Genomic DNA, 12,419 nt, shown 5'->3' on the forward strand with positions numbered 1-12,419 from the left:
CTTAGTTCATCTGGCGTTTGATCATTTGCACTCAATGCATCAAATCTGCTTTGGAGACAATGTAATGAGTACTTGGTGGTCCGTTCCACAGTCGGCTCCCAGTCTTGTTCTCACTTTCGAAATTGAACTTCTCTATCTTCCCCTTACACAAATGTAATCAATCAGGTTACAACACATCCCGTCTGGTGAGGTTTATGTGTACAGTCTCCGTCTATGTTGATGGAAAAATGTGTTTCCAATGAAGAAGTCATCGGATTTGCAAAAATTTTCAATTACCTCAATACATTTCCACAATAGTTGTGTTGACTGGTCTTCCCTGCAGATGCACAGATATTATCCTGTCACTGACTGCGTTGTACATATCTTCAGCTGTTCTTCTTGAAGATGAGGGTGACGCCATTCCTCTTTGATTCCTCACTCCCAGAGTACTAGATCATATGGTCGTCCGATTGAAAATGACTGAAGCCACTGACGCCGAGGATGTCGATATGGATGCGTTCCATTTCATGTTTGACAACTTCCACTTTGCTCTCATTCATGCTTCTCAGGTTCCGAGTCCCAATTATTAATGGGTGTTTGCAGCTGCTTCTCTTCCTTCATAGTCATGCCACATCAGCAGATGAAGCTCCTGAAATACCAGGTTTTACTCCATTCACATCATTTCGGTCTTTGAGGAAGCAGCTCTTCATCAGTCACATATTATATGTCCTTCTCCCTAGTCTGGAATTTCTGCTGGACCCTTTCCACCATGGGTAACCCTGCTGGTTTTAGAAATACCAGGTTTTAGAAATAGCTTCCAGTATCACAGTGACGCAAAAGTCACCACAGTACGACAAATTGATGGACGGGTGGTGGATTACATCACTAATTTGGCATAAACAAAAACAACTTATTTATCCAGTCATGTTATTTGCATTTATAAGAAAGTCTTAGACCTTATAAGAAGCCTTAGAGCACATATTAGGCCTACCATGGAAAAGTAATGATCGGAGTACCCTGTACGCACACAGTACCATTACAGGAAGATTCTCAGGGTTTAGATCATCCGGTCTGCTTCTTCTCTAGGAAGTTTAACTGGCACCAATTTAGAAGCTTGTATTTCTTACACTTCTCGCCCAGTTACCATCTTTACAGATCACAACACATTAGTGTTTGTTTCTATTATGCAAAACTATATTCAGCAACTTACACAATGGTCTCTCATACTACGGATTTAAGTATTTACCCAGATGAAGATGTATACAGAGTAAAAATTAGTGATTGTTGCTTTATCAGTGGAGGCCTACATCCCTGTGGGAGGTGTTCTTTTTTTAATTATATGTGGAGATGCCCTATTGGAGTAGGGGGCTGTCACTCTGTGTAGGCCAGTCGCTGCCCTGGCCAATCAAGAATCAAGAACTCGCCTCCTTGATCAATCGTCTATAAAACAACTTTTGCTGGGTGATGGACAGCCTGTGTTTGTCAGGATACCTTTTTTTCTTAGTTATCGGTTTAGTAACCAGGTCTGGTAAATGGGACCGGTTTGGGGCCCTATAGATGTTCACTTCACTTCGAAACTAGAATGGGGTGAGTTTCCCAAAGTCTTCTTAATGCTACGTTGTTCATAAGTTCTGTCTTTTAACATAGAACTTACAAACAACATAGCGTTAAGAAGTCTTCGGAATCTCACCCTAGGTCAGGAGCTAATTTTAATGATAGTTGGGTTGGCCACTGGAGTAGTATTTATGGCTGTTTTATAGTAATTTTCTTGTTTTTGATATAGTTTGCTTTATTACGTTCCTTTTTTCTATGCCATTGGTCTAGTCCCATTTCCAGCTCCCATAAGATTGTACATATTGTCCCTTCATAAGATCATTTGTAAATATATTACCATAAAATTTTGGTTGTCCTTATTCGGCCTCCTTAACCATTTATCTCCATCCCGTCGCTCATACTTCTGAGCAGTAACAAACATTCACACTAAAATACAAAGCTAGATAAATTTTACTTCCCTGGAGTATACCGAGGAGATGCCCCCATCCCCCAAAGGATCGTAAAGTTAGTCCACCGCTTATCTGAGCGATCCTCTTTGTTTCATTTCAATGCAGTCTGACGTCATACTCAAGCCTCGAGTGTCATCCAGGATAACATACGCCAAACACCACATGCCATGTCCAGCCTCCGTCCTAATCACGAACACTTCCTTACTCTGATCTCACACACCCCAACTTCCCTATAACTATTTTCACTCATGGCCGAACTAACTTCAGCGATGGACTACTTCTGTTCCCCCAAGTCCGGCAGCCAGCATTAAATCTCTCAGCTTCATTTGCCGTTCGTCCGGTGGCTCTCTCTCGGCTGCGGCGTTGTCGCTTCCTTTTTAGTGCTCAGACCTGCCTACATGCAGGTGTGCTGTACGTCTCAGCAATCAGTGAGGTATACAATTAGATGTACATTCATTTCTTCAATTATTTTGTATTGACAGTCGTTTTACTCCAGAACAGATTAACTACCGCAGAGGCAAAAAATCAACATTTTAAACAACAATACAATTTAAATCTGTCACTAAACTAATCATAAAAATGAGAGAAATTTATGTTACAGTGCCGAGTTTGTGAGAATGACCCATATTACGATTAAGAGCACATTCCTGTGCTTCAATTCATTCAGAAGAAGTATGTAAACAAGCAAATAGATATGCTGTAAATGTCTGTATTATTAGTAGCATAGACTGAAAATTTAGATTGCATGCCTGATAAAGTAATAATGCAATCAACTCCAAGCTTATAAGGAGTACTGTAAGGATAAAATCTTTCTGAATTTTACAACTTTGCATCCTGTGCCTTGTTTTATGACCAATTCTTTGGAAACCAGGATGTTTTTTCTATTTTTCAATATTTCCACTGCACAGGGCACCAAAGTGTCATTAGCTTCAGCTTGTTCTTTGCTTTGTGGAAAAGTTTGACTGCAATGAGGTCATCTCATATAAATGTATAAAGTACATGTTGTTTTCCTTTCTGTGTTTGCATATGCTACCAACCAAAATGATTATTTTTCTTAATCGTCATTAGTCGAAAGGGCATTAGGGGGGGCTGGTCGACATCTGAGAAATTTTAGGACACGTTTCGTGTTGTATTGCAGGGGAGTTAAGGTGCCGTAATGTAGTCTCCTGGCCGGCAGAGGGCGGAAGTCTGGCTGGCGGACCCGTCTATGCCAGAGGCGTCGTCATCCGAAGTCTGACTTCCGCTCGTTCGTGCATTTCCTGCTGGCTCGAGCTCTGCGCGAGCTGTCCGTTTAGAAGGCTACTTTTCCAAGATGAATACCGTATTATCGCGGGCGAACTCGCTGTTCGCCTTTTCGCTCAGCGTCATGGCGGCGCTGACCTTCGGCTGCTTCATCACCACGGCCTTTAAGGACCGCAGCGTTCCGGTGGACATCCACGTCTCCAAAGTGATGCTGTGAGTAACGCGCCGCTCTATTCGGCCCCATCTTAGTGTTAATCCGTGCGTATGTTCTCTGGACCTGAGCCTGTGTCCTTTGCATAAATCAGACCGTATGCACCCAGACCTTGCTCTCTGCACAGGGATGAATGTTTATTTAACGGCGCCATAAATATATTAGTGCTGCATAAGTAACAGTTTAGCACACATCGAGTCCGTTAACCCTGCAGCTATTTATCCATTTGTAATCAACGAAGAGCCAGTTTCTCATCCCAGGTCTGGTGCTGCATTTACATTAAAAGCGATAAACCTCTGTGTATCGTGCATATGTGCCCCGGCGCTGCTTGCAGCTCCCCTTCTGTCTGCGGCCCATTTGCAGCGTTTCCGGTCGTCTGCAGGTTACTGGTACTAAAGCTGGTTACTGGACGCAACCTCCTAATAATTGACTTGCTTCATGATAATGTAAATCTTCCAGTGCACCAAATCAATGGGTTAAAATGAAGTTACCAGATCGTTGTCAAATACTGTTTTGTTGCATCTCTTTGGTCACCCTTAGGAAAAACGTGGATGACTTCACTGGCCCAAGGGAAAGAAGTGACTTGGGCTTCCTTACGTTTGACATTTCAGCTGATATCCTTCAGTATGTGTGATGTTGCAGACTGAAACCAGCTCCACGCAGACTGTGTGTTTCCTGCTTTGCTTTAAGGTGTAACAGTATTTGTCAGTCATGAATTAACGCCCTGACGTTGTCAGTTATCATAAGATGGCTCCTGTTTGCATCAAAGGGGGGTGTTTCTCCTTAACCGCGATCACATCTGCAGCCGATTTTTGACTGGAACGTGAAGCAGCTGTTTCTCTACCTGTCGGCTGAGTACACCACTAAGAGCAATGTGAGTATCAGCTCCTACATTCTAATAGCAGTGTTCTGTGGCTGGAGATGGGGTGATACTCCCCCCCCCCCCCCCCCCCCAAAGTATTTTAAATCAAATATGAATTTAATTAACTGGTCAAATGTCGAAAAGCTCTTCGTATGTGTCATTTTCACACCAGTGGAAATGGCCGCTAAGTCTCTCAGGGAAGTGTCCCCTTCCTGAGCTGCCAGCAGGTGGCGCTAGAGTACCGCAATGGAGCATTAATCGGCTGCCATCCCCATCCGCCAGAACACCTCCAGCCTGTGTTCACTGGCCCTACTTGTGACAGTCTGGAGGCAATTTGGTGTCCTGCTGCAATTAAAAAATAAAGTAATGAAAAGTAAATCAGAAATGGCTTATTTTGGCTTTTGGAACACAAAGGAACATTGTAGCAGCCCAGCATTCTAAGCACCTCAGCCTTCTGTGTGAAATCACATGACCTGGTGCCTTTCTAGGCCTGAGCAGCTGAACTGATGAGAATCTTCTTCCAGGCATTGAACCAGGTGGTGCTCTGGGATAAGATCGTGCTGAGAGGAGAACAGACCAAGCTCTATTTGAAAGACATGAAGTCCAAATACTTCTTTTTCGATGATGGCAACGGTCTTCGGTAAACTTATTTTAATTCTTCACTGCCAAAAGTTCTTTTTATATGAATATTTTTCTTCCATCAGGCTTCATGCCTGCAGAATAGCCTGTCATGTCGTACTGTGCCTGCATTTTAGTGACACCAGAGGGCGCTATTGTACAGAACTCCTTCAAGACAAACACTTGTTATGTAAAACATGATGATAATGAACAACAAACTCATTTGTAGCCTGTCACTGATAGCAGACAAGTTCTAACCCACTGTCCTTCTCCGCAGGGCCAACAAAAACATCACCCTGACATTGTCGTGGAACGTGGTGCCGAACGCCGGCATCCTACCCCTTGTCATAGGCTCCGGACACGAGTCGCTGACTTTTCCCGATACTTACGAAACCACAAAGAGCTACTGATATTTTTTTTCCCCCCATTTGGACAGTCGTTTGTTTGTGATGTTCACTTTTATGACTTTTAATAAAAGCTACACCTGGTAGCAGAGGTCAGTGTATTTTTCAGTTTTAATGCAGAGTTTGAGAGGGTTTTTCCTTCCCTTTTTATAGCTGCCCGATTCAGAAACTACCTTTAACTGTTACTGTGAGACTGTTGTCCATTCCTGAGCAAATCCCCCCCCCCCCCCGGATGACTTTCAAATCGCCGATGCAGTGCTCAAAGAGTCACATGACCCTACACATTAGCTTCTGCTCAGTTCAATCACACTATAGTGTTGGTGTAGTTTTAGAACAAATGTACTCTGCTTTTGCTGTAGATAGCTTTTGAATTGGGAATATTGCGTTAGCCGTTCTTGTGCATGCCAGCAGGTGGCAGCAGAGCGCCTGGTAAGCTTGAGTCTTTGCTAATTTCCTACTGATGACAAGAATAAGGGGAAATCTGTTTTTACCTTTGCGTGTCTGGCAGGGGGTTAGTGAAAAGCAGGTCAGGAATGTTCTGTGACTAGGCAGACGGAAAGACCATCTTGATTCTGTTTTGCTCGTGTTTAAAAAGAATGAGGCAATTACAGCTGGAAGTCCATGTAAAAGGAATGTGTGCAGCGGCGTCCTTCACCTCGGAGGTTTGTAGGAACTGAGAACTGCCTTTTTAAGGACATGTTTGTAACACGCCTGGCTCGTGCTGTGCTTGGCGTAGCTGGACGCTGTCATGCCGAGAGCCATATGAAAAGGGAACGGCGACGCTGACCATTTGGGTCGGGATGCAGTATGTGCACGAGCATGAAACGTCCTGCCAGTTATACGTGTCGCTATGTGTGGTGTTACCCCCTCCCCCCCCCCCCATATGAGAAGTATGCACACATTAAAGTAGCCGATACTGTGTAATATTGCTGCCCGATGTGATCTCCAGTTCTCTGTGCTCCATTCTGGGGGAAAAGACCCCGACTACATGGTTTCATTTATGCTTTTTTGAGGTCTGATCTCTGTTTGTTTTGTTTGTTTAAGTTAAGTACTATATATAAAATATATTTTGCTGTCTGTGGTTGCTGTGCCCAATTTATATTCTGGCAGAATTTTAATATCTCAACTGAAAACCCGTCCGCCTTTCGTATGTAGTCTCTCCTGTCTTCCTGAAGTAGCTGACCTGATGTGAGTTTCCCGAAGCGTTGTTAACGCTACGTCGTTCTTAAGTTCTGTGTTAAAAGATAGAACTAACGAACGACGTAGCGTTAAGAAGGCTTCGGGAAACTCACCCCTGGACAGTCATGCCTGTTCCTAGTTACCGCCAAGCGCTGCGGCTCTCTGAAGTGTGAGGTCCCCCCCCTGCCTGGCTGTCTTGGCCCTGGACGGGTACAACTACAGGGTGCTGAGTCAGGTGAACCCCCCCCCCTCCCCCCCAAGCTGGGCCAGAACCCCTGGGTAACACCATCGAAAGACCTGGCTGGTCTCGACATCAAAGCCACCCTCCCCTGCAAAATATCTGGGCGACAGGACAAGTGCCGGCCATTGAATTGAGGGACAATTGTGTGTTTTTTTTATTTGTGTATTCTTTTAAACCCCCTGTCTGTGATTTTATGGGGGAGTGAGGGGTTACAGGAATAATATAAAACAAATGACATAATTAAATGGAGGTCCTCGGGCTTTTGGGAGCAGAGGAATCCATTGTGTGTGTCACAATAGAAACCAACTGGACCAAGGTAGCTTACATCATTGTTTCAGTTGGGGACGAACGCTGTCAAAACAGAGTCAGATCTTAGGACTGTTTAATGGGCTATTTTTGAAATCCTGGGTTCAAACGTTCTGGTCTTGAAGCATTGGGGGTGGTCTGATGCTCTGAGGGGCTGTTATGTAGACCGACAGAATCTGAAGGAATGTTCCAGACTCTTCATGCAAAGCAAGCTGAATCAAAGCCATATCTCCAATTGGACCGACGTCAGGAGTATCCTCTCCACTGTTTTGGGTCTTATTTCCGTAATTTCATTAAGAAAAACATAAAATATGAAACATCAAAATGGCTATTAAATGTTATTTTTCTTTTTGATGAGCTGGTGTCCTTGAGCACTGGTTTGCTGTTTTGTGCAGAAGAGATTGATTCTGCTGAACAGAACCCCCCCCCCCCCCCAGCTCGTTTCTGAGGGGCAGAACTGCCAGCTCCATCAACACCCCCTTTTATGTAGTGATATCCTCAGACACCCACCTGATAGACCTGAAATCTGGCGGGGGAATTCAGCGATGCTGAATTTGGAAGTCTTAAAATGTAGTGTGTTTCACACGCGTGTCATTTGTACACACCGCGCTGGGTTAACATGTTTGTGCCTCTGTTTGATTTCTAGCATATGTCTAGGATGGGAATTGCCTGAAAAGGTAGAGAATGATTTAACTTTTATTTTTCCCGAAAATGTTTAACATACATTTTAGGTAACCTTCCGAAAGCGACGCCTCTGTAAAGGTTTGATAGGTGTCAGATGTGCAGTTATTTATTCCGGTAAATGAGAGTGGAGGTGGTTTTCCGCAGAGATGGATTATGGGATAAACCGGGTGTTCTGTATTGATGGAATGTGGGATAAGCGTCACACTTTATGGTGCAACGAAACCCTCGGAATTTGGACGTGCTTCGATGCCGTAGGCTGATTAAGCGAGACCCCATGCTGTTCCTCTTTAGGAGATTTTCCCACTGCAGGACACCTTCACCCTACACTACAAAATCAAGTTCATGGACAGATGTTTATGGGTTTTTTTCTTTTCTTTTTTTTTTTTAAATCAGGTTCACGAATACAGATGTTAACGATTACATGCCACCTTACAGAATCTGTGTCGCCATGCGCGGGAGCTGTCGGGGTCAGAGGTCACCGCCAACTCGAAGGTTTCGAGTGCAGGGTTGCTAAGTCCCGAGGGAAGGTAACATCAGTGCTGAATTTCTCAATGTCATTACACAAGAGTGAAGCTACGCAAAACTCAGCAATGCCATGAATGTTTAAAGGAATTAATAGGCCGTATTCCTTTTTTTTTTTTTTTTTTTTTGCAGGCTTCTAGGGACTGTAGGCTGACTCAGGTGGAGTTGTTGAGTAATGCGCAGCCGTTATGTTAGGAAATGGCTCACGCTTGCATTACAGTATGAACTACAGTAACAGATGGACAAGCTGAAGAGAATTCCAGCCACTGCACCAGTACTCACTGTAAAACACTTATATTTTTTGAGAAAGATCATATGTTTGAAACGAGTCGGGTATTTTTTTTTTTACAGACTCTACAAGTCCTGTTCTATAAACATTAACGACTTTCGTATTTCTCTGACCTTGGACTGGTCTTCAAATGCTTTCCTCTGTCTACTGATGCACACCAGCAGACTGCCTGCTTTTAGAGTACATCAGTACTGTTTAGTTCCTCTTTTGTTTTGCTGAAGTGAGCACTGGGTTTCCAAGACAACCGAAAATATTGATCTTTAACTGCAAAAGTTTATGTCCCTTTGTCACCTTTGAGGATTATTATTGGCACCATAATGTGTTCCATTTGACAAATAGCAGCATATTTTGCTTAAACCGGTAACCGCAGAGGTGTGAGGTCCTGTACGTGAGGGTTCCTGAGGGTTGTTGCCGCGTGTCCATACCTGTGATTGGAATTTTACTGCCTTGCACCTAAATGACAGCATTCAGAGGAGGCTGCAAGGTCAAACCTGCAGCCATGTTGGAATTTGGTCATATAGCACAAGTGCGGCTTGTGAAACGTGTCCCAGCTAAAAATACAAACATGCCCCCTTCTTTATAAAGGAAACAGCTGTCCAGTCCTTAGCCCCCCTTGCTGTACTGGGAACACCAGGCCAGTAACGTTGTGTCCGGATGGCATCCTGGGAAACTCTTCCCGCGCACATTTCCTATTTGCGTATATCGCGGAGGAACGACGAGGGAAGTGCGTCTTTTCTAGAAACGTCTGACAGACATGGCAGTGCACCTGCCATGGCAGTCAGCCTTGGCACCGCCGTCACTGACGGCTCGATTGCTGGTGGCGTGACGTTTTCGCGTCTCTTCATGTCTCGTCCTGGCTGGCTGTGCATCTTTCTCTGCCGGCTGCTGCCACTGATAGCATTAGCTTGCTAGCTTCACCTGCTATTATCGGGCTGCTAACTGCTAATGGCTAACGGTGCTGTGAGATTTTTTTTTTATTATTTTAATGCTCTGAGCATGGAATTACAAAAGGTTGTAAGTTTTTAGGTCTGCATTTTTAAATACTTGGTTTAAGGGCTGTTTGTTGTTTTGCTGCTGTTGTTTCACCTGATCACCTGTCACAGCGCAGTTTTACACTGTATCCCAAAGGTTTCGAAAACCGTTAAACCGATGAAGTTGAACAAGTTGTAATAATAAAATCAGTACTTGGGTATGTGTGTGGGCTCTCACAATGACACATCGGCAATCCCATAATGCTAGAAGGCCCATTGCAGCTGTGTTCATGGGATTCAACCTCATAAACATTAGCAGGCCGGATATTTTAAATTAATTTTGGACTGTTTTTAAGTGTGACAACTACATTTTGCTTTAGCCACACCAAAGAGTCTGGGGCGTGCCTGGCCAGTGGAGTGCAGACTCACACACACCTTATGGGAAACTGGGCTGCCCTCAAACCCGAGGTCACAGGTCTTTGGGAAATTCAATGGCAGGAAGAGTGTTAGATAGAGAATAATGGGCCTTCTGAGGTAATATATGGTGTGAACTGCAGTGATGCCGTGAAAGACTATCTCAGAATCTGGAGGCTGGGCACATTACCCCCTTTCCTTCCTGTCCAGGGGGATGTCGGTCCTTCTCTAAGAAGCTGTTGTGGTAATTAAGACTTTTGTTGAAGTCAAACTGTATCCAGGAGACAAACTAACAGTTTCTGGGCGCGCCCTACACCGCCAGCCAAGATGCAGAATGGTTAACCGGGACTGGAACCATGTCACCCAACGCTCTGAAGCTCATTGTGCTCAGAGTCACATTCGCAGCCAGTCACTGCTGCTTAACAGATTCCTCTTGCGCAGGTGACCTCAGATCTGATTAGGAAGGGATTCACAAGTCTTTCTGTTTTGTTTTCAAGGGGACATGCTTGGGCTGTGGTGATACCTGCAGATAACGTGACTTTCCTTCCTCGTCTGAATCACTGCCGGGAATTTTACACTTAACTGCTACCATACTCCTAGGGCTGTTCAGAGCCTTATTTATCCAGTTATTATCCAGGTGGAGCTACATAGTGATGATAAATCTTAAACATGGGCCAGAGTGCTGAATCCTGAACATACAGAGGTGTCCAGATCACCAGGACGACTCCTACATAATAAACATAATAAACATGGTGGATCAGTGGAGAGGTTTCCTTCCTCTTCCTGGTGTGCATGTATGTTTGTGTGTGTGTGTCTGTGTGTGCATCTGTGTGTGTGTCTGTCTGTCTCTGTCTGTCTGCACACACACTCCTCTTGGTAACTCTGACTCTTCCGCATAATGTGGAAAATATGAAACAGGTAACTCTAAATTCAGCTTAGTCGCATGAAAAACGACCGGTGGTTCGCATTACGGCTGCGAGCCGCATGCCAGCTGCAGGCAGGAATGCATCCTGCAGAGAATCCAGCCGCCATACAGTAAGTCAATCGCAGGCTAATTGCGGCTAATTCCCTCAGACCCGCGTTTGTGTGTTTGAAATTTTACACCGATGCAGTTTTCTTCTCTGTAGTGAAAGTTTTTCATGTATTGGACACATGTCAAGTTTTAAGAACTGCTTCTTGTCCCCATGGTGATGCATCATTACGCCTAGTCCATAGGAATTGCAAATTGGGGGGGGGGGGGGGGATGTTGTTTAAATCATGTATCTTTGGGGCAGATGGTTATGTAACAATAAAACGTCAATGCAAGACCTGTGGAAGCCATTTTCCCGGATTACTGAGCTTCGATAATTCATCGAATTGTCAAAATCGTCTCAGTGTGGAGGAAGGTGTGTCTGACTGGAGGAGAACCGACGGCTTTTTCCACATCAGCATTGGTCCGGTGACTGGTTCTTAATGCCAGAACAGCGGTAGTGTGGGCGGAACCCTTGGCCGGAGACATTAAAATGAACTGCTCTAGGTAGCAGCTAGTGTTTACGGCTCTGAGGGGGCGGGAGCGGGGGAGGGGGGGCACCCAGAGTGGGCTGTTCTGGGCTCCAGGGGCAGCCTTTGATTTCTGGACAGATGGAAGTTATCAGCTCGGCCTGGAAAGTGAGGGCCACAGTTCAGCCCTGAAGACGTATGATGCCCTAGACCCCTAAATACCTCTGAATTGTTGAACAGGGGGAGGGGGTACCAAGTAGGTTTTTTTTTTTCTTTTTTTCCCAGAATGCCCCAGTACTGCAAAACACTCTGACCCTCTAAAGCACTTTCACATTGCAGAGGCTGTGAAATATTCCGGGTTTGACAAATGTGGCATGAGGCAAACATTGTGAAAGCTTCAGAGCAGATCTGGAGGCCTTTGTGGCGTGACAGAGAAGAGAAGGATTAACCATGACTGTTAGTCCTTTTCGGGTCCTGAGTCCATCCTGGGAGGCATAGAGTACGATATGAAGCCCACCCCAGATGGGATGGTGCCTGATGCAGGTCACATGATCACGTTTCTCAAACCAGTCATCGGGGACCCCCAGACTGCCCACGTGATTGCTTTCTCCCGATTCCCTGTGAACTGGGGGGGGTCCCAATGACTAGTTTAAGAAACCCTGGTTTAGAGAGAGTTATCAGTCCACCTGAACGGAGGCCAGGTTAATGGCACCTGCTGCTGAGTGGACTCCTCCTTCCTTGATCGAGACACAGGGCACGTTTCTGCTTTCTTCTCTTCTGACTTCCTGTCTTCTTAGAGCCACCATTCCACTGTGGCAGTGGGGTTAGATTCGATCCCCTTCAGCCCTCTGCCATAGTTCAGTGCCATCCCCCTGCACCGGGGTCCAGCCTGGCTTTCTGGATAATCCCCGTTCCTCCTACATCTGAGCTGCCTCTCAGGCAGGTTATGGTACTCAGGTGAAACGGGGAGGGTGGTGGGCGATACTAGGAGAATAAAGCAAGAGAGACAAGTGCA

The 12,419-nt window shown here is 45.2% G+C and overlaps 1 protein-coding gene across 1 annotated transcript; it reads left to right on the plus strand.

Annotated features, from left to right (window-relative positions):
* The first annotated feature begins 3,207 nt into the window (after nt 1-3,207).
* On the plus strand, nt 3,208-5,410 carry spcs3 (signal peptidase complex subunit 3). The gene is made up of 5 exons (XM_023815442.2): nt 3,208-3,437; nt 3,976-4,049; nt 4,233-4,309; nt 4,822-4,937; nt 5,193-5,410. The coding sequence occupies exons 1-5, from the start codon at nt 3,295-3,297 to the stop codon at nt 5,323-5,325; spliced, it is 543 nt and encodes a 180-aa protein (XP_023671210.1). The 5' UTR covers nt 3,208-3,294; the 3' UTR covers nt 5,326-5,410.
* Nucleotides 5,411-12,419: the final 7,009 nt, after the last annotated feature.

This window comes from Paramormyrops kingsleyae, chromosome 25 (assembly GCF_048594095.1).
Source record: "Paramormyrops kingsleyae isolate MSU_618 chromosome 25, PKINGS_0.4, whole genome shotgun sequence".
NCBI classification, from domain to species: domain Eukaryota; kingdom Metazoa; phylum Chordata; class Actinopteri; order Osteoglossiformes; family Mormyridae; genus Paramormyrops; species Paramormyrops kingsleyae.